This window comes from Phaenicophaeus curvirostris, chromosome 7, assembly GCF_032191515.1.
Source record: "Phaenicophaeus curvirostris isolate KB17595 chromosome 7, BPBGC_Pcur_1.0, whole genome shotgun sequence".
Taxonomy (NCBI): domain Eukaryota; kingdom Metazoa; phylum Chordata; class Aves; order Cuculiformes; family Cuculidae; genus Phaenicophaeus; species Phaenicophaeus curvirostris.
The window spans coordinates 1,635,683-1,655,862 of record NC_091398.1 but is presented as its reverse complement, the minus strand read 5'-3'; the positions used below and the strand labels follow the sequence as shown (position 1 = coordinate 1,655,862).

General features: G+C 46.1%; 1 protein-coding gene across 7 annotated transcripts in view; it reads left to right on the top strand.

The window, feature by feature from the left end:
* Positions 1–20,180, top strand: part of KANSL1L (KAT8 regulatory NSL complex subunit 1 like) — a 64,605-nt gene that overhangs the window by 39,549 nt on the left and 4,876 nt on the right. For 4 of the 7 annotated variants that reach the window (XR_011337702.1, XM_069860592.1, XM_069860596.1 and 1 more), the window contains 6 exons: positions 9,435–9,597; positions 10,582–10,692; positions 11,110–11,247; positions 12,818–12,942; positions 14,800–14,924; positions 15,827–15,881. Coding sequence is in view for 6 of the 7 variants with exons in the window: in XM_069860592.1 (XP_069716693.1) it covers positions 9,435–9,597; positions 10,582–10,692; positions 11,110–11,247; positions 12,818–12,942; positions 14,800–14,924; positions 15,827–15,881 (717 nt within the window). In the remaining variant the exon portion in view is untranslated. The remainder of the gene's footprint in view (positions 1–9,434; positions 9,598–10,581; positions 10,693–11,109; positions 11,248–12,817; positions 12,943–14,799; positions 14,925–15,826; positions 15,882–20,180) is intronic. The other 3 variants (XM_069860593.1, XM_069860595.1, XM_069860594.1) reach the window with 3 other exon arrangements.

Here is a 20,180-nt window from a genome sequence, read left to right as displayed (position 1 = left end):
CTGGGGATCCACTGCACGGTGGAAATCAGCTGCCTGCTTGTTTTCAGAATATTTGTTTTAGCTACAAGAAAGTTGACACAGCTGGAGGCACGTTATTTTCTAGGAAATTAAACTGCAATATCTTAATCTTGTTTCCTTTTTTGCAGTTCATGATCAGTTATTTTGCCTTTTTCGTGACATTGTATGAATGCCTTAAAATTTTACACGTTACAAAGGAATTAATAGTGTAAAATGTGGTAAAAAACCCATTGTCTGTTGTGCAGGAGAAGGCACATCTGTTCACGTCCGATATTAATAGTGTATTGCTGGTAAGAATATCTAATGAGTTTAGCTGTGGTGCTTAAAGCAACAGTCTAATTTGGGAGCAGAGACCTTATGAGCTCATTCTTTAGAGCAGTACTAATCCCAAGTGGGTTTAATTTCTTGATTTTTTTTTTTTTTTTCCTTTGCCTTTTGAACGTATGTTTGGTTGAGAGCAATTTCCGTGTCTCCTTGGTGGACTGTCTGGGATTTGCTAAGGGTACCGCTGGGCTGGGGAGGAATTTCCCCTGCGAGGATGTGCTGCGTGAGTGTGCTGATTCAGCATCCGCTGCGAAATTGCACAAGTGTCCTAGTTTTAGCAAGATATTTTATTGAAAATCTGTCGGGTTCCTTATTAGCTTGCGTTGCCAGCTCCCTGGCAGTGGGATGAAGGCTTGGCAGCCTGCCTGGAGGGCTGATGGAGCAAGGGGAGGGTTACAGTTTGGGAGCTCTGCCTCCTGGACACTTAGGCTTTTCATCTGGAATCATAGAATCATTTGGTTGGAAAAGACCTTTGGGATGATTTGAGTCCAACCATGCCTGTCCACTGCTAAGCCAGATCCCTGAGCTCTCATCTATTGGTCTTTTAGAGACCTCCAGGGATGGGGACTCCACCATCTCCCTGGGCAGCCTCTTCCAATGCTGCACCACGCTTTCAGTGAAGAAATTTTTCCAGATATCCAGTCTGAATCTGCACTGGGGCAGCTTGAGGCCATTTCTTCTTATCTACCGCTTACTGCTTGGGAGAAGAGCCCGGCACACCCCTCACCACAACCTCCTTTCAGGAGCTGCAGAGAGCAATGAGGTCTCCCCTCAGCCTCCTTTTCTCCAGGCTAAACAGCCCCGTGGGCGATGCTGCTGTGCCGAGTAATCTGAGCAGATGGTGACTAAAGAACTCTGACCAGAGAATCAGAATAAGATGCAGACTTCCCACCTATAGGGGATTCAGAAATGCTGGGATAACTTTGAGGAATGTCGGGGTTTGGGAATGACGAGTTGTACCATTTGTGCATCGAGTGGCATTCAGAGCGTTGTCCTTCACAAGCACATCTGAAGAGATGTGAAGCTCTCTCCCCCACCCCCTCCACTCCCCATCATCCATGTTAGGAAAGGCAAAGCATGGAGCTCTGAACTGCTCTCCCATCTGTTGGTTCAGGAGGTCACTGGGAAGACAGCCACATTTTTTCTCTTATCTACTGCCATGCCACATACATTTACGGCGCTGTCAAAAGTCAGCGTATTTAGTGACCTAGCTGCCTCCCAGCCCCATCGAGGGATGCCCCACATCGTCCTCTCTTTGCTGTATTTATTTTCTGCAGACGAGGACACCTTCCCCTGCTCTGGTATTTAAATAATGCTTATACAGAGTGGTGTCTAAAAGATAACAGAGTTCTGAAACTCCTGCCAGATCAACAGATAGTCAAGCTGCAGCGGGGATAAATAAAATGTGTTGCCAGGTGTTTGGTGTATCTGTCACCATCCACTGTCCTCAGGAACTTCAAACATTCTTTGGGGCCAAATCCGCTTGTCCCCTAATTCAGAATGACGGAGTCACACAGATGATCTGTGAGTCATCTTCTGGCCATGGAAACTGTTCTCTGTCTTTCTTCTTACATTATCTAAATAGCTTGGTAAGAGCTTAGGCCATTTCTTGGTTGTGAGTCAGCGCAGAAGCCACTCGGAGCAAGCCACGTGTGCAATAAACCCCAAGACCGCGGTCTGCTTCAGCTTAGAGGATGTGATCCTAGCGGTGCGCTACTGCTGCGTGGTTTTTGAGCGAATATTAACGCTTGCATGCAGAGCACAAAGGAGCAAACTGCAGGTGTGGTCAAGTAGGAGGACATGTCCTTGTGGGCAAGGGTTGGAAGCCTGAGAGTGCTTCCTTCAACTCGTCTGCGTTGTTACAGCTGGCAGTGACCTCTGGGTCATTGTCTTCTCCTGTGACATGCACATGATGTGGTTTGAACCCGAAGAATGAAGGCAAAGAGTATCAAAACATTCAGCCTGTCACAGTCTGTAAGCAAGCAGATCGTCCCAGGACTGAGCTATTAGCTCCAATGGAATCATTTCCCAGTGGCTGTTGTGTTTATAAATGCTTCCCCCTGCCCGGATTCCCCAGAGTTGAGGGCCTGGGTGCTCCTGCAAATGCTTTTCCTATAGTGAGGAGCTATTTGCTGGCTCTTTTTTGCCCAGACTTGAAGGAATTGAATTATCTGTGAGATATCAAAGTGCCATTCAGTTTGTGTAAAGCAGACAAGTGGTGTCGCTGGTCAGGAACTCTTCAGCAAGGTCTTTGCACAGTTCGCCTGCCCTGATCCTTTCTTTTCTAGAGTATTATCCATGTGGCTGGCTCCAGAGTCGTCTTAGGAGCAAGGGATTTGTTTTGCCAGTACATTTTGTTCGTCCTAACTCACTGTGTTCTTGTTTTTCCAAGCCACGCTCTGCCCGGAGATGTCGTTGAGGCTGGGTAGTGTTTCAATCAATTATAGTCTTTATGTAGCTATAAATAAAGGTGCGAGGTGATAGAGAGGCTGGAGCCCCTCTGCTAGGAGGCCAGGCTGAGAGAGTTGGGGTTGTTCAGCCTGGAGAAGAGAAGGCTGCAGGGAGACCTTAGAGCAGCTTCCAGTGCTGAAAGGGGCTGCAGGAAAGCTGGGGAGGGGCTTTTTAGAAGGGCGGGGAGTGACAGGATGAGGGGGAATGGCTTTAAATTGGAAGGGGGAAGATTGAGATTAGATATTAGGAAGAAATTCTTCACAATGAGGATTGGGAAGTCCCTGGCCCAGGTTGCCCAGAGCAGGGGTGGCTGCCCCATCCCTGGAGGGGTTCAAGGCCAGGTTGGATGGGGCTTGGAGCCCCTGATCCAGTGGGAGGTGTCCCTGCCCAGGGCAGGGGTGGGACTGGATGGGCTTTTAGGTCCCTTCCAACCCAAACCATTCTGTGATTCTGTCAAAGAGGAGTGAGGTCTGAGTGGTACCTGTTGTGGTTGTAGAACACGGTGGGGTTTTTCAGTCCCAAAATTCTCATTGTATTTGTATCTCCACCTGCTGGTTGTATGGACTGAGGCACATGGAGGCTGGGATTCAAATTCAACTCTGAAAGTTGGGAATTGGGGTGACAGAGCTGACATTTCAGACACCAAAAGCAAACAATCGGTGTGATGTTGCCAGCTCTTACAGTTGAGAATTGTGACATTTTTTTTCTTCAGTCTCAAACGGGAGTTAAGTGAGAGCAGAAGAATTTCTGCTTTTATTTAGTGGCTTAAAAAGAAAAAGGGTGTGGGGAGGGCAAGTGCTTTTCCATAGGCTCTGAAACAGATAGGGAAAAATTTAATTTCTAGAGTTTAGGTTTCTTATTTTAACCTAGTTCTCATGGCAGTGCTATGGTTTGTTTGTCCTCTTGTTTACCCAGCACACGCTCAGGGCCAGTGATAATTTTTGTTGGTGCTGTTTAATAAATACAGGTGAGTCTTTCAGCCTGTCTGGTTAACTTTCAGGTTTGGAGGAAGAGCATGTAACTGTACTGCTATAATTTGTGTCATACCCAGCATGCAGAGCCTTTATCTTACTTGCTCAGTGTCTGCTATCTCTGAGTGGGCTGTAGCCAGTAGGAGATGAGGGTGAGGGACAGGGCGAAGGAGGGGTGCGGGAAACATGCTTTATCAGAATCTTGTTTGCAGTGCGGTAGCTGCACCTTGGTTTCTGCCAGGTGATATATTTGGCTGGGGAGGAATAGTTTAGCATCTGCTTCCTAGAACACAATCCAATTTTCTCTACCATGTTATCCCATGTTGTGGTTTGTTTGCGTTTAAGGAGATGCAGGTGAATTCTTTGTGGCTGTTACCAACTGCTGCTTTCTCCAGCTCCTTTGCTCTGTACGTTTAAATAAACAGAAGTCTACAGCAGTCACTATCAAGGCTATTATTCCACAGGTAGTGGGAGATTTTGCCTTTCACACCGTGCAGGAGTCCTTTTCCCTTAGTTGCACTGAAAGGAGTCCAGTGGTTGTCATCCCCCTCCTTGGCATCCTTAGATATCGGCTCCACCACCTGCTTCTGGCATTGCTGACCTCTAAAAAACCATGGAGACAGGGAAAGTCGTGGTGTCGCCAAGTCTCCTGCAAACCGGTTTCAAGAAGAGTATGCATCCTGCTTCAATGGGAATGGTGCGGTACCTCTGTGGATCATGGAATCATGGAGTGGTTTGGGTTGGAAGGGACCTCAAAGCCCATCCAGTCCCACCAGGGACACCTCCCACTGGATCAGGGGCTCCAAGCCCCATCCAACCTGGCCTTGAACCCCTCCAGGGATGAGGCAGCCACCACTGCTCTGGGCAACCTGGGCCAGGGCCTCCCCACCCTCACAGCAAAACATTTCTTCCTAGGATCTCATCTCAGTCTATGTCAGTCTTCTGCTCTGAGGAAGAGAATCCCTTGGTTATGGTTCACCAAGCTTGTAAGTGAAGATAATAGTTGATAAAATTACTCTGTTAACACTGGAAGTTAAAAAAGATCTTTTATTAGTTGAAAACGGGGGGGAAAAAAGAAGTATTCCTATGCATTCAGCTATTCTGAATGTGTGACTGTTGCCTGCTGGGAAGGGCAGAAGGGAGGGCACCTTTAGCTTTGCGATACTCTGATACCCCAATGGAACTAAACCCGTCCTTTGTGAGATGTGTGGCAAGCCAGTCAGCCTACAGATTCTTTTCTTCCCAGAATGAAAAACCCAAAGTATGCTTTTCATAGCCCTGTACCTTGAGCTGCTGGTGCCCTCGCTGTAGTGTTTTACTGATCACACCCACTCTTCATCTCATTTCATTTCTGAAAAGATAGCCCTGTCTTTCTTTCTTTTGGTTGAACTGGTCGAAGATGAAGCACTCACCTTGGTTTTTTAATTGATTTGCTGGATGAACAAAAGCCTTTTATTTCAGATGTTGGCCCAAACTGTGAATTTGAGACAAGGCGGATGCTGAGTGCGTTAACCTGAAAGCCCCAAGGACCTTCTCTCTCATCAGGAGGCCGTGCAGGGCCGGTGGGTGAAGCATCCAAGCCCTCCCTATGGGAAGTGTATGCACTGTCTGTGCGTTGTGTGCTTCCCAAGAGCACTGCAGCCAAGAGAAGCTCAGGGAAGTTCTGCTTAGGGATCCCCTGATGTGAAATAAGACGTTTAATTTAATATTATGATCTGCCAGAGGGACAGATCATTGTCTGCAGGAGAGGGAGGCCACGGAGATGCAGGCTGCCCTTTAAGGCAGATGGCAAAGCACAGGAGCAAGCAGATAACGCGGCGCTTGGTTGGTTTGAGCTACACGTAGCCCTTCTGGAGAAGGAAAAGTTAGCAGCGTGTTTGCTGTTCAAAGAGTAGGCGTCACCCACCCACACGGGGCTTCTCTTGGACCCCATAATTAAATCTCTGCAACGTAGCTGGCTACTCTTTACTGAAGAACAGTTGTTAATGTGGAGGGAGGTAGATCTTCTTTGACACTGCTGAAAAGTTCTGAGCGTGTGTTTGTAAGGGGCGTAAAGGCTTTTTCCTTGCCTTTTTCAGCTTGCAAGAGGAATCAGAAGCAGACGTGACAGGTATTCGTCAGTGTTTGAGCGAACTGAGTTAGCATAGGGGCTTTGTGCACACCGGTGTCTGTGCTGGGACACTTGGGCACATTTCCAGCAGTGGCGGGAGTTTGGGGGATCGGTAGCTGAAATCATGCAGCCGCTGTTCACTTCAGGGTTTTAACTGAGAGCCCAAAACATTTTGAGCGCCCTGATCCAGTGGGAGGTGTCTCTGCCCATGGCAGGGGTGGAACTGGATGGGCTTTGAGGGCCCTTCCAGCCCAAACCATCCCATGATCCTGTGATTCAGGTCACTTCACAGACACAGACTTCTCCTCTGCAGCAGGACGGCTGCCCAGTAGCTCTCAGAGGATGGTGGTATTTAGCCTCCTGACCCTTCTAGAACAGCAGCAAGATCCGGTCGTGTGTTGTTGTCTAATGCATCAGTTTATCAAGAACAAGTGCAAGAATCATTTTGGATATCAAATTTAATTGCTCACTATAATTTCTGCGACCCAGCAAAGAAGTACAAAGGGGAAAAAATCCAAGATTAAAATTCATAATACTCTGGAAAACAAGATTCTGTTGGTCGCAGAATTCCTTAGGAAGTTTAAAACAGCACTGAAGATTTAAAGCATTTGCATTTCTGACTTCCTCTTAAATAGCGTATTTTCTCTTCCGTAATTTAATGTAATGTTGTTCTTCATGTCTGTTTAACCTCAGGAAGTGTGAGGGTTTGTATTGTAAGGCAGAAAAGCATTCCCTGAGCAGTGTGAGGTGTAGTACAGCAGGGTAAAGGTTGGTAAGAGTTGGTGACCTCTCTTGCTCTCTGCAGGCTCCCTGGAGAGGCCTGGCCTCTAAACCCCTGTGCCTTGGTTTTCACGAACCGCATGGCACTGCTGTGGCTGAACAGATGTATTTGTGGCGCTGTTTTCAGGTGGGTTTTGGTGGATTTCTTCGTTCCTATGTTAACGAAATCAATTATTAGCTGCTTAAAAGCCAGTTGGGAGGTAGGCTCTGTCCTGTGCTAGACCAGAAGAGGAGAGAGGTTGGTTTTCCAAAGCACAGTTCTTCAGTTCTGCTTCAGCGAGGTTGATGTGCTTCCTTTGAGCAACACGCGTTCATTCCTCGGTGAAGGGCTTCAGACATTTTTTCATCAAGCGTTGATTAAGTCAATGTTCCTGACAAACATGGTGATTTCACGAATTCAGCATTTTCCAGTGGAAAACTACTCTGTCAGAAATCTAAACCAGATCTGGGAGGTCGGAACAGGCACTGCCAGGCTTCGGAGCACTGCAGGCCTTTGACTAAAATCACTCTTGCTTCTATGCGAGTCCTTATTTTCTTTTGAGTTACGAACCAACTTAATGAAGCAGTTAATTACTTAGGCATTGATGCCAGAGAATTCAAGGACGTAACAGACACATCCAGGCATAAGGCTTTGTGACTCCCGTCACAGGCAGCCTGAGGAGAAGAGTGGTGTGTTAAAAGTGGATGTTGGTACCATTTCGAAACAGATCGGGGCTGTGGAGGTTATTTGACTGTTGGTGTTTGTTTTCAAGCAGGCTTAGATTTATGCTGTAGCCTAAATGACTAAAGTGACTTAAAGCAAGAAATAGCAGGGCAGCACTAAAGGCCAGGGTGTCAGGATGTGTCAGGCTTTCCTACTTGTTTTCTAGGGAATGTTACTGGTCAGTGTTAGGCGTTTTCTTTTTACAGAAGGAGAGATTCATCATTTACTGTAATATGGATTCATTTCTGTAAAACCGAAGGCAAGCAGAAGGGGTGCAGTACCGGTTTAATCAGTGCAGGGAACCATTTAATTTCTAAACCCCAAATATCAAGAGGAAACGTGCTTCTGTGCTTTTTTGAGAAGCCACCCCTTATTACATCAAAGGCAGAGCAACTGCCTAAAAGCTCTTTAAGCTTTGGTTTAATGGTCCCTATAATGGGAAACATTAAGTTTGCTTTAACATTTATCCCTCCAGTGTTTCCAAACACCAGTCCCAGTCCTGACAGCACTGCAGGGAAGTTTAAAGTTCAGCAGATGAAGAGTCCCATGTTTCTGTTGCAGGAGAATAACTGAACGTTGATTTGAAGGAGTCCTGGGCTAGAGAAGAACTCTTCCCAAATGAGGTTGAAAGTATTTCTGTATGGAGATGAAGGGGGATTTAGGGCTGGTAGTGTTTTCCTGTGTCCGAAAATGTGAAATACAACCACTCTCCCACCACAGGATCTCCTCTGCTGCAGCATCATGACAGGCTTCCTTGGTTCTAATAATCCCTGCATCCCAATACCACAGGGAATTTGCGTATTGAGAGAAAGGGAAGAGTTGGAAAGGGGAACGTTTTCTGAGTTAGTGTAGGTTTTAAGTACAGGTGGCAGCTGACAGAAGCACTGCTTGCTACTGCAAGTAGAAGGGGGCTTTACGTGGTGGAAGTTATCGCTGTGTTGCTAACAGATGAGTGGCTAGAATACAGCCTGGAATCTTTCAGGCAGGAGGAAGCACCTAAGGAGACTTCTTGGATTCTGAAAGCAGACATGCTGAGAATATGAGAAATACTCATTTGATCCTCTTGTCTCTGATGCTACTGCTGGGTGCTTTCCTTTCAGTCCATAAAACATAGTAAGAAGATCGAGGTATTGTTGTATTCACTCTCACAGTCTTTAAATCCTTCCCCCGGAGATGTTACATGTGGTAGTTTGTACAACCTGAGGCTGCGACCCTCCCACTTCCCCCCTCTCTCCCTCTTTATGTGATCCTGCACCATTTGGTGAAGTATCAGAAACCAACAGAAGCCCTTACAAATGTCCCTGCCTTTGCGGTTCCTCCCACTGGATCCAGTAAGGCTGGAAGTGCCATAAACAGCAGTGTTTCCCCACAGCGTTTTCGGAGCTGGCTCTGAATCACAGTCTGCTGTTGGCTGCTGCCCTGTAGTATCACATTCTGTTCTTTCCGTCTGGTTTCAGAGCCCAATACGTTGCCTGCACTCTGATGCTTCTTCCTCCTGTTTTCATCCTCCTTTTGCCTCGGTGTCCTGCTGCCTCACCCCTCCCAGCTCTGTGCAATCTGTCATTTTGCCCTCTGTGCTTTAAGAAGCCTTGTAAATAAACAGCTGAAGTAATCTTTCTTCAGAGGTCTTCTCTCTCTACCTGTTACCCAATCCTCAGTGCATACCTCTCTATTTATTGCCATGAATATTCTTTCATTTGTGTTGCTTACCTGATATTTAAATTAGAACGGTCCAGTCTTTGCTCAAAATGTTTGTGTCTCATATTAAAATATCTGAGCTCAGACCGTTTAGAGATACCGAGAATCTTACTAAGAGCATGAAGAGAGGAGACCCCTGTGCTTTACTTTGTTGTGCTGGGATGGAGTTTGAAGGGGTGATTGTTTGCCATAGGATATATCAGAATAAGGATTGGAAACGGTTTCTTCAGCAGCTTTGACAACTGTTTCCTGACCCAAACTAAAGGGTGTTTCTCTGGTTTTGTATCGTGCACCACAGTCCGTGGTCAGGGAAGTTAAGCCAGATTGGAAGGGAGTGAGTAAAGGGGAAGTTAATCTTTGTTGCTGTGTTTCCTCGCAGACTTCGCCATCTCGAGATGCCTCCTTTCCATACCAAACTCAGTTGCCACGTGTAGTGCCAGCCTCCACTTTCAGCAGCAGTGAGTGCAGCACAGAATCTAAAATACTGGATTATGTGAAAGAGCTGGACTCTTCCTTCCATCCGGTCTTATCATTCCCTTCAGGTAAGCAGTGCAAGCACAAGGCTCTGCGAGAGAGTGGTTGTGCTTGCGAGAGCTGGAGAATTTAAGGACTCGCTTTTCTTTTGAGTGATTTTTAGAATCATAGAATTACAGAATGGTTTGGGTTGGAAGGGAGCTCAAAGCCCATCCAGTTCCACTCCTGCCATGGGCAGGGACACCTCCCACTGGATCGGGGGCTCCAAGCCCCATCCAGCCTGGCCTTGAACCCCTCCAGGGATGGGGCAGCCACCCCTGCTCTGGGCAACCTGGGCCAGGGCCTCCCACCCTCATGGTGAAAACATTTGTTCCTAAGATCTCATCTCAATCTCCCCTCTTTCAGCTTAAAACCACTCCTCCTCATCCTCTCCCTGTCCTCTCCGATCAAAAGCCCCTTCCCAGCATTTCTGGAGCCCCTTTCAGCACTGGAAGCTGCTCCAAGGTCTCCCCAGAGACTTCTCCAGGCTGAACAACCCCAACTCTCTCAGCCTGCCCTTGTACAGGAGATGCTCTTTCCCTCTGATCATATTCATGGCCTCCTCTGAATTCACTTCAACAAATCTTGGTTCTCATACAGAAAACCCCATACTGGCAAAAATATGAGAGTTTAGACAAAGAGAAAATTTTAACATCATCCAGACATTTGAAAACTACACCATCTAGATTTCCCAATAACATGATTGCAACCAAGAAAACTGGTCAGGGGGTAGTTTTGAATTTTCCTGTGGCTCTCACCAGTTCCAGGCCATGTTTTCCTATGTTGTCTTCAGCCTGGCTGTGTGAGGACGCTGCCGCTGTGCAGACAAGCACTGGGGTGTTGCTGGAGTTACTCAGTGCTGCTGTTCTTCATGAGCTGAAGTCATCCTGACTGCTCATAGATTGTGTAATCGATTCCTAGACCTTTAGCAATGATGTGTAATTCATTGGCTCCTGGCTTGCCATCTTTCTGATACAGACTCCACTCCCTTTCGATTTCTTTCTTTTTATCAGATATTCCTCTTCACATATACTTTGAAACCTTGTTAAGGAAGGATGATATCAAAGGGGAACCTGCTGATGCCTCATCTTCAGGAGTGGAGTTTAAAGCATGTCCAAACAACGGTATGTAAAGCTTTTAAATACTGTAGTATTTCTCAGTACTTAATTAATTTTTCATTTGCCAGTACTTTCTGCCCTGAAGAGGTTCAATTTTTGAGCTTGCCACTGAGCAGGTTATTGGAGAAGGTAACTGGCTGAGGCTTTAGGTTTAAGAGGAACCTCTTCGCACACCACAGTGTCAGGTTCTCCTTTGTTGCACCAGAATGATCCCCCCAGAGCCATAGGAGCACGATAACACAAGTCAGAGTAGTGTAGACCACAGCTTCTCTGCAGACACGGGTGCCTGGCTGCAGCAATGTTTGGTTTCCTAGCAGAAGTCTGTCTTTTTCCACTATAAGTAGTTCAGCAGTCGAGTTTTCCATTGGTGCAATTTACAGGCAAATAAGGTTTCATCTTGATACATATTTTTTTCTGTTTTAGACTGTAATCAGCATAACGTTTCTGTCAAACAGTGGAGCAGTGGCTGTTTATCTAATTCCAAATCTCAGTCAGTGTCAGGAACATCTGACCAGCTGTCAGAAGGGAGGAAGAAAAGACATCTAAGTGAGACAGCAGTAGGTAAGAGGAGAATGGTCGTGTTTGAGAAGGCACTACATCTTTGAAAATATGTCCTGTCTAAATCAGTTTTTTATCACTGGGCTTTGAAAATTGATTTGAAGTTGTCTCCAAGAAGAATCATAGAATGGCTTGGTTGGAAAATACCTTTGAGATCATCAAGTCCAACCGCACCTGTCCACTGCTAAACCAGATTCCTGAGCACCTTGTCTGCCTGGCTTTTAAAACCCCTCCAGGGATGGGGTCTCCACCACCTCCCTGGGCAGCCTCTGCCAGGGCCTGAGAACCCTTTGGGTGAAGAACTTTTTCCTGATATCTGATCTGAACCTTCCCTGGTGCAGCTTGAGGCCATTTCCTCTCTATCTATCACTTCTTACTTGGGAGACGAGCCCAGAACCCGCTTACCACAACCTCCTTTCAGGGAGCTGTAGAGAACAATGAAGTCTCCCCTCAGCCTCCTCCATAAAGAGCCCCAGGTCCCTCAGCCGCTCCTTGTCAAACTTGTTCTCCAGCCCCTTCCCCAGGGAATGTTCTCCATTCCCTTCTCTGAACACGCTCCAGCCCCTCAATGTCCTTCTTGTAATGAGGGGCTCAAGCTGAACACAAGATTGAAGTTGCTTTGTCCTCTGCCAACAGTAGTTAATGAAAGAAACAAGTCAACCTTGTATCCTGGGGATTGTAGTTTCCCAAAGGCAGCACACTCCCACATGCTGTATTTGTGAGTAGCAGCAGTTCGAGCTTCTTTGTGCTGCGGGTGTAGTACTACATATTTATTCCTAATTTGGGCTCTGTCTATGGGAAATTATCCCTGAGAAGGTCAGCCTGATGAACAAGGCCAAAAATAAAACCTGTGTGCCAGGGAAGTTGTAGAGCTGCCTGGGAGATGAGCATTTGTATCCTTGAACTGTGTGATACAGTCTTTAGGATCAGGCTTATGTCTTCTCCCATGCTGGAATGCAACAATTCTGTTTATGAAGTGATTATTATTATTATATCCGAGTTCTCTTTTCTTACTGGAAATTGAGGTAGAAGGAAAGCAGAGCGCAGGTGGTTAAATCCAGAATCCCCCCAACTGCTGCTTACACTGAGACTGAATAAGAATAAACAAGGATTAGTGATTTGTCTGGGCCACATGAAGATCTAGGAACCCATTTTATTTGTTACACTTGCTGCCAGTTTTATTTTATCATTTACCAAGGTAGAAACCATCAGTGAGGACTGAGCGAATTAATGAGCTGCAGCCCTGCTAGGAAAGCGCTGTTAGGGAACACCGAGGAGAGTTCCTCTCTGCCCCATTGTGTTTGCTGTGTGCATGGGCTTCCAAAAAAAGAAGTGAGATTTGCCCATATGAAGCTGGTTCGATGCAAAGAAATCCTTTGTAGAAGGAGAGGGATGAGTTTTGTGGCACAACAATGACAGGATGAGTAACAAGTGTTTATTTAGATCGCTTTTTTTAGTGTCCATTAAATCACCGTGGGCTTTGAGAAATGGCTTTGCTATTACTGTATGGAAAAACATCTCCGGCCTAATCGACAACAGCCGGGACGCATTTTGTTGTTATTCTTTGTGACAGGCGAACGTAACGCTAGATTTGAGACATTCTCCTTTCAACACGCAGAACCGGAATCCCACAGTGGTTTTGCTGCTGCGACCAATGTCAACGCAGTGCCGAGGCCTGCTCAAAGCACTTCGTCACAGGTAAACTGAAAATATCTCACCGTCGTCACTGAATCAGACAGTGGTTTTGGTTGGAAAAGATATTTAAGATCATCGAGTCCAACCATTGATCCAGCCCTGCTAAGTCCACCACTGGACCGTGTCCTCAAGTGCAACATCTGCTCATCTTTGAAACACCTCCAGGGATGGCAACTCAACACCTCCCTGGGCAGCCTCGTCCAGGGCTTGACAACCCTTTCAGTAAAGAAATAGCTCCTAATATACAACCTAAATCGTGAGGCCATTTCCCCTTATCCTGTCACTGGCTACCAGGGAGAACAGCCCAGCACCCACCTCACTACAACCTCCTTTCAGGCAGTTGTCGGGAGTGACAAGGTCTCCCCTAATTTTCTCCAGGCTAAACAACCTCAGGTCCCTCAGCCGCCCCTTGTGAGGCTTGTGCTGTAAACTCTTACCCAGCTCTGTTCCCTTCTCCAGACACGCTCCAGCCCCTCAAAGTCCTTCTTGTAGTGAGGGGCCCAAAACTAAACCCAGGATTTGAGATGTGGCCTCAGCAGCACCAAGTCCAGGGGCGCAATCCCTTCCCTAGTCCTGCTGGCCACGCCGTTTCTGATCCAAGCTAGGATGCCATTGGCCTTCTAGGCCACCTGGGCCACTGCTGGCTTGTGTTCAGCCGACTATCAGTCAACACCCCCAGGTCCTTCTCCAGGCAGCTTTCCAGCCACTCCTCTCCACGCCTGGAGCGCTGTATGGGGTCATATGCTGAAGGATCAACAGAGTTACGCAAATTCATAATGCAAACCCACATGAGTCTTACACCTAATTTAGTGTTAAGTTACAGTACAGAGCGTTTTTACAGGGAATTAAGTGGATTACATGAAGTAATTTATTCCAGATTGAGTTTTTGGTGTTCCTAAAACAGATACTTCCTTGCAGAAGAATGCTGCAGATCACATAACTGGAATTTAAGTTTAGTTTATTGGCACAGGGCCTTTCATTTTTTATACTTTGTTTTCCAAATTTCATGAAATAGACTGATTTTTGTTCCCAGCCTTACACAAGGGCTCCTATCACACTTCTTTCTTGGTTGCAACTACATAAAATGGCTTCACAGTGCAGACAGAGTCACAGTATTTGTTAACTCTCGGCCTCACTGTTTAAAACCTTTTGTGCTGAACTCCGGGTAAAGTATGTGAATTCGCTGAGGAGCAGCACCGCTCTGGTTCAGTGAAAGAAAACACGCTTTGTTTATTGGAATTCATTGAGAATTTCATAATTATATTCAGATTTCAGTCTCACAATTCTGCTAAGCCCAGTGATGTACTGGAGCGCTGCAAGTTGTCGTGTTTCAATCTGGTGGTGACTCCTGGAGACCTTAAATCTGTGTCCCACATGTAGCTGTGAAGAAATTCACTGCCTGTCTTTCGCACATCTTTCAGAAAACCATTTCCCACGTAGGCTGTTCTTCACTGCTAAATGTAGTTATGTGATTTGGAATTCATAATTACGTCACAGTGAAGAACCACGTGAGTTACAGGTTAGGAGACAGGTTATAGAAGGTTGTTTTCGCAGATGGACGTTATGAAGAAGGCAGCATTATGTTCAAAGTTCTTGGAATTACTGTAACTGAAATCAAGGAAGGGAAGCTCCCACTGGTTTCAGTAAGAGCTGTGCCAGCCAGAAGTAAATCTGAGATGAGAGAGTTGTAAGATTTGTTGAGATGCCATCAGGCTCGGGGAGTCAGAAGTCATTAAGCCACTAGAAAACGTGCTCAAGTTACAGACTCCCTCCTCGTGCAGTTCTTGTGTTTCTTAGCTATCGTGTAGTTCCTGAGATTTGAGGTGATGAATCTCATCTTGTATTCCTTGTGTTCTGCAGCACAACTCCAGGAGGAGGTTGAGAAGTGAGAGCTCCTATGATATCGACAACATTGTTATCCCAATGTCACTGGTGGCACCATCGAAGCTGGAAAAACTACAGTACAAAGAAATCCTTACCCCAAGGTTAGCTCATGACCTCCTTAGTTGCCAAGAAGATACCAACAAGAACGTGAGAGCGTTAACTAAAAATATCATTAATGTGTAGTTAGTTTTGTAGTATTAAGAAGATCTTTTCATGTAGTTGGTTGATTCCTCTGAGTATTTCAGTTGTGTGACAGGAGCGATGGGAAGCTGGACAGCTGGCAGCACGAGGGAAAGAGGTCGGGGTGCACAGGGAGTGGCAGAGGCACAGACTGGCCAAAAGTAGAAATGGGTTTATATCGCCTTAATGGGAGGGATACTCGTGGCCTTCGATGTGCCAGAAGGCTGAGAGGTTGCTGTCAGTTTTGTGTGTTGTGGTTCACAAGAAAATAGTTGACTGTTCTCAGTGAATTAAACAGAAATAAATGGGTTTACCATAGATTTTTGAAGTTTATCCGTGCATGTGTATCCATAGATACAGCAGCATAAGCTTAATTTTTTCCATACAGTGCAAACCTACAGTCCATAGTTAGAGACCTCTCTTTATTTTCTTTAGAAAAAGATCATCTTTAGATTGCTAAAACAAAGGAATCGATCTCCTGTGCTGTGACTCAGCAGCTTAATAACAAATTGCCTGAAATGCTCAACACAATTGTTCCGTGTTTTAAATTCTTTAAAGCTTAAAATATCATTAAAGCTGTCTTGGATAGCTTAGACTGTGCTGAGAAAAGCAAAGGTGAGATATTGGGTTGGGGAAGGAAAATCTAAACTTCAGACATGTTATGAGCACCTGAAATTGAGTATTATTTCAGTCAAAAGACAGTTTGAAGCACAAGCAGAGTTGCAGAACTCACAGTACAGTATAGAAACATCAGAGTAATTGCTACTGCTGAAATAATGGTAACGTAGGTAAATTCATTTGACTTCTCTTGTCTCATTTGTAGCTGGAGAGTTGTGGAACTTCAACCTTTAGAAAGATCTCAAACTGATGAAGAAGAGGTAGGTTGTGTTTTAATTAAAGCACCGTTTTTTCATTAAGCTGGATATAAGTTATAATTGGGATAATCTGTATCTGTTTTCCAAAGTCACTGACTGCATGCAAATCCCTGTGAGTTTCCAGTTTCAAAAATAAAGTATTAGCTGTCAGGTTGTGAAAATGTGTCTTGTCCCTGCGGCGGATGGCAGGAACGTATGGCTGTTAATAGTCATTGTTCGCTTGTTTGTTTGGCTCTGCTGTCCCTCGCAGCTGGCACAGTCTGTGCTCCCAAAGGGTCCCTGCGGTCAGGCCTCCACCTCCCCAGCTCCCAGGCACTCCGATCCAACTGTCTCTTCGGAGCTACCTGTCCTCTCTGCTCCTTTTCTTTCCTGCCCCGTCCCCATGTTGCTCGTCTGGTGCAGTTGCACTTGCTTGGCACCGTACTCTTGGGTTGGGAGGAAGAAAAACTTCCTCTGTCCCTGCCTTTTGTCATGGACTTGAGAAGTTCTTGTGGAATTTGGTGTTGGATTTATCATAGAATCATTTGGTTGGAAAAGACTTTTGAGGTCATCGAGTCCAACCATACCTGAACCACTACGTCACCTCCACCGCTGCCTTTTGGTTTGGTACCATTTCTGCTAGTGGGAAACGTTCCAGGTCTTCAGTTTTAGTGAGGTCGAATTCCATACACAGGAGAACTCTCCCACAAGGATATTTCATTAAACCATTTGAAGAATAACTAACACAGCAGCAAGGGCGCACGGTTCCTACTCTTCATTGCTCTTTGCTTCGTCCTAGTTTCTGTGGGGAAGAAAGAAGGGATTTCAGCAGCGATTTGCCTTCGGGACTTGCTTGGAGGACTCAGTGGGTTTCTTGTTTTGATTTTGGGTCCCATAGATGACTCCTCCTGTACTTTTAGCGTAGCTGGCTGAATGGACTTCAAGGCGTCTCTCTATGCAGTCCTTGGGCTAGTTGCTCGTTCAGTAGCCCTCCCAGTACACTGGTATTTGGCATCACTGGCTGATCCTGTGTGATTCATCCTTTGGCCAGGAAATTACTTGAGTTGACAATAAGCCGCTTGGCCTCCTGCTGCGGGCCACGGCTTCCGTATTGTCTGTCAGCAGCTGGGCAGAGGGACTGCGGACAAGAGAAACGCCAAAGATCTTGTGTGTCTAATCATCCTTTGCCAATTTTCCCCCTTTCTTTTGGAATCACGTTAATTGGTTTGCATGTTTGTCAGAGCCCTGAGGAAGAGGTGGTTGTGGTCGTAGTTCTCCCACTTCCTCACTTAAGGTTTTATCCAAGTTAGAGTTGTTACTGAGTGAGCTTGAAAGGAGATGAGAGAGAGAGCGCAGCACCGTTACCTGATCACATTTCCTGCACTCTCTGACACTCTTGTAATCATTCCTTGTGCTGAAATCCAGGCAAGCCGCAGGAGAGCGTTCGGGGAGGACAAGAGAGGGCAAAATGCTCTTTCTGCTTTTTTAGAAAGGAAGTTTTTCTCTGCTTTCCTCTGCCTGGCAGCCCATGGTTGCACCCTTCTTTCTCCGCCTGTGTACCTTCTGCGTGGCTAAATGTAAAACTGCTGGTGTTGTCCTCTTGTCAGCCTGCAGTCAGGGATTTCTTCCACTTGGTATCTGGTTTTGTTCTTTTATTCCTTCTCTTTCTCCTTCATTTAAAGGCTTTTGAACCTGGCTCCATGCACTACACCAGCACCCACAAGTTACAAACCACGGTGTGGTCCCAAGTTTGTTGTGTTCTACAGGAGCCGCGCTCCTGAGGATGGGAACTCTGCGCTGCAGATTACTCCCCATCCTGTATTTGAGTACGAAAAGCCAACATTATTGGGTGCCAAACTCCCATTTCTGGATATTTTGCCTTACAAGAACAAACATAACAGTTGGGCAATGGAAAAGTTAGTCCGCTATCTATGTCTGCTCTATTGCTTGCTCTAAAACCACTTTGGTTTTGGAAACAGAGCGTTTGTGTTTCCTGGTTTGCGTATGTGGCTTTGGGGTCTGTTATTGCTTTAAGGCATGCGAGGGTGTGGCCCAGGTTTTCCTGTTGTATTTTGGGTTGGATCTATTTTGTCCAGGTTAAAGTTTCTGGCAAGGCAGGGTTGCAAAGCAATGCTGAAGTCTATTTTATAGTTGTTTTAGTAACAACAAATACTTTGAGATAATTCTGTGTGTAATTAGTTTTGCATAAGTGTTTTCATAGCTTCTGACTGAGTGTTTCCCACGAAGCTGAAGATGAAACACAGACCTTGTTTTGAGAACCTTTCAGAGATATTCCTGGTGCGATTCAAACTGCACAGCATCTCAAATTAGATTCAATGGGGAGGAATCCAAATCTTCATTTGCTTTGTATTCTTTGCATGAAATCACTGCTCACGCCTCACAAACGGGCTTTCCTCATGGTCCTTTCTCTCCACGTCACTGACAGAACCACCCTGGCACGACAGTTCTTTTGTCCTTTTCCAAACTAACCCTAGTGGAGGGGGGAAAGAAATGACATTTATCCAGTTCTCTAAATTAACCTAAAGTTGACACCAAATGTGACAAAGTAGGGTGGGGGCAGAGGCTGTAATGAACCAAGTAGAGACTTTTTACTCTGATGTAACATGAATAATTAATATTTTTTAAATAAGAAAATCTATTACTTGTTGGTCTTAGGTGAAACAGGGTAAAGCTTATTTTCGATAAACCAGCAGTTAAATCTGCTCCCATCAGCAGTGGAAAAGGAACAGTGAGGCTTATTTCTGTATTTTTCAAACTCTCCACTTGAAGAGGGACATGGACTTTGATTTTTATTAAAAATGAAGTTTCTTCCCAGTGTGGAAAGTTTTGGTGGTTTGCTAAGAAAAATATTTTCAAAGTCCTAAGTTTTTCTTTCAAAATTATCTTTTGTTTCCGCTTCAAAGGAAATCGTGAGTGCACAGCAAAATCCTGAATTTTCCCTGCGGGAACAGCACTTATGCAGTTCATGAAATTCTCACTTTCATGCTGTGCATCACTGCCCTTGGAAAGAGAATCTGAACTGAGATGCAGCCCCGTAGCGACACCCTCCCAGTGACAGAGCTGGTGACCTCCAGAGAGAGGAGGAAACCCATTCCGTTGCCTGGCACGTAGGGGAGCCACCAGCTAACGAAGGGGTTTATGTTTAGCATAAATAAGTCATTGCTCTTTTGAAAAAGACCTTTGAGATCGAATCCAGCCACACCTGTCCACTACTAAACCAGCTCCCTGAGCACCTCGTCTGCCTGGCTTTTAAACCCCTCCAGGGATGGGGACTCCCCCACCTCCCTGGGTGGTCTCTGCCAGGGCCTGAGAACCCTTTGGGTGAAGAAATCTTTCCCAATGTCCAATCTAAACCTCCTCTGGTGCAGCTTGAGGCCATTCCCTCATCCTGTCGCCTGTCACTTGGGAGAAGAGACCAACGCCTGCCTCGCTACAACAGATAAAAACAATGAGGAGTCTTCACAAAGCAGTTATGGGCTGGGCAAGCAGAGCAGGCCTGTTTGTCCCAGGATTCCTGCTCAGGGCTGGGCTGAGGAAGGAACCAAGCAGCCACGGTTTTAGTGAGCAGGTCCTGTGGCCAGTTCAAATCCCACCGAAGCCTTTGGGCTTCTTTGCATTCGCCCCGTTCAGTTCCATGGTGGGGCTGGGGTTCATACAAGGTTCCTGGGTTGGAAACGTGCTCCCTGGCAAGCTGAGTGCCACGGCCAGGTATGGTGTGTGTAAATACAGTCATGGGATCACAGCATGTCCTGAGTTGGAAGGGACCCACGAGGATCCTCGAGTCCAATCCCTGTCCCTGCGTAGATGAAAGCACATCTTTTGGGCACACGAAGCATAAATTCACCTCGTGAAACTCTCTCCAAAAGTTGCAAGGCTGAGTTTTGCCCTCATAAAAGGGGAAAATGCACTGTAATACCTTGCATTGGTTCCCATGATCATCATGAATTAGGTCAGTGCTGCCAGATGTGATGCAGAGAGCAGCTTCTGCTGCAAGCCTCAGTTGTCAGGAGTGGAGTTCCGACAGTGTATCCTGTACTGTGCAGCTCTGCCTGGGGACCCTGTGCTTGGTTCTGTGGTTTATCAGCCTCAACCAGAAGTTAAACCGTGTTCCTTGTGTAACACCACTGGCAATTTTGCTTTATAGGAACCACTCCATTTATTTTCCGTCACCCTCCTATTAGTGTATAATTCTTGTCCAGGACTGACCTGGCAGCGCAGCTTCACAGCTCCTACAACCAGGAATTGTTCTTTCCTAGAATTTCTCTGCTTTTGGGTTGGGAGCGGCTGGCATAAACCCCCTGG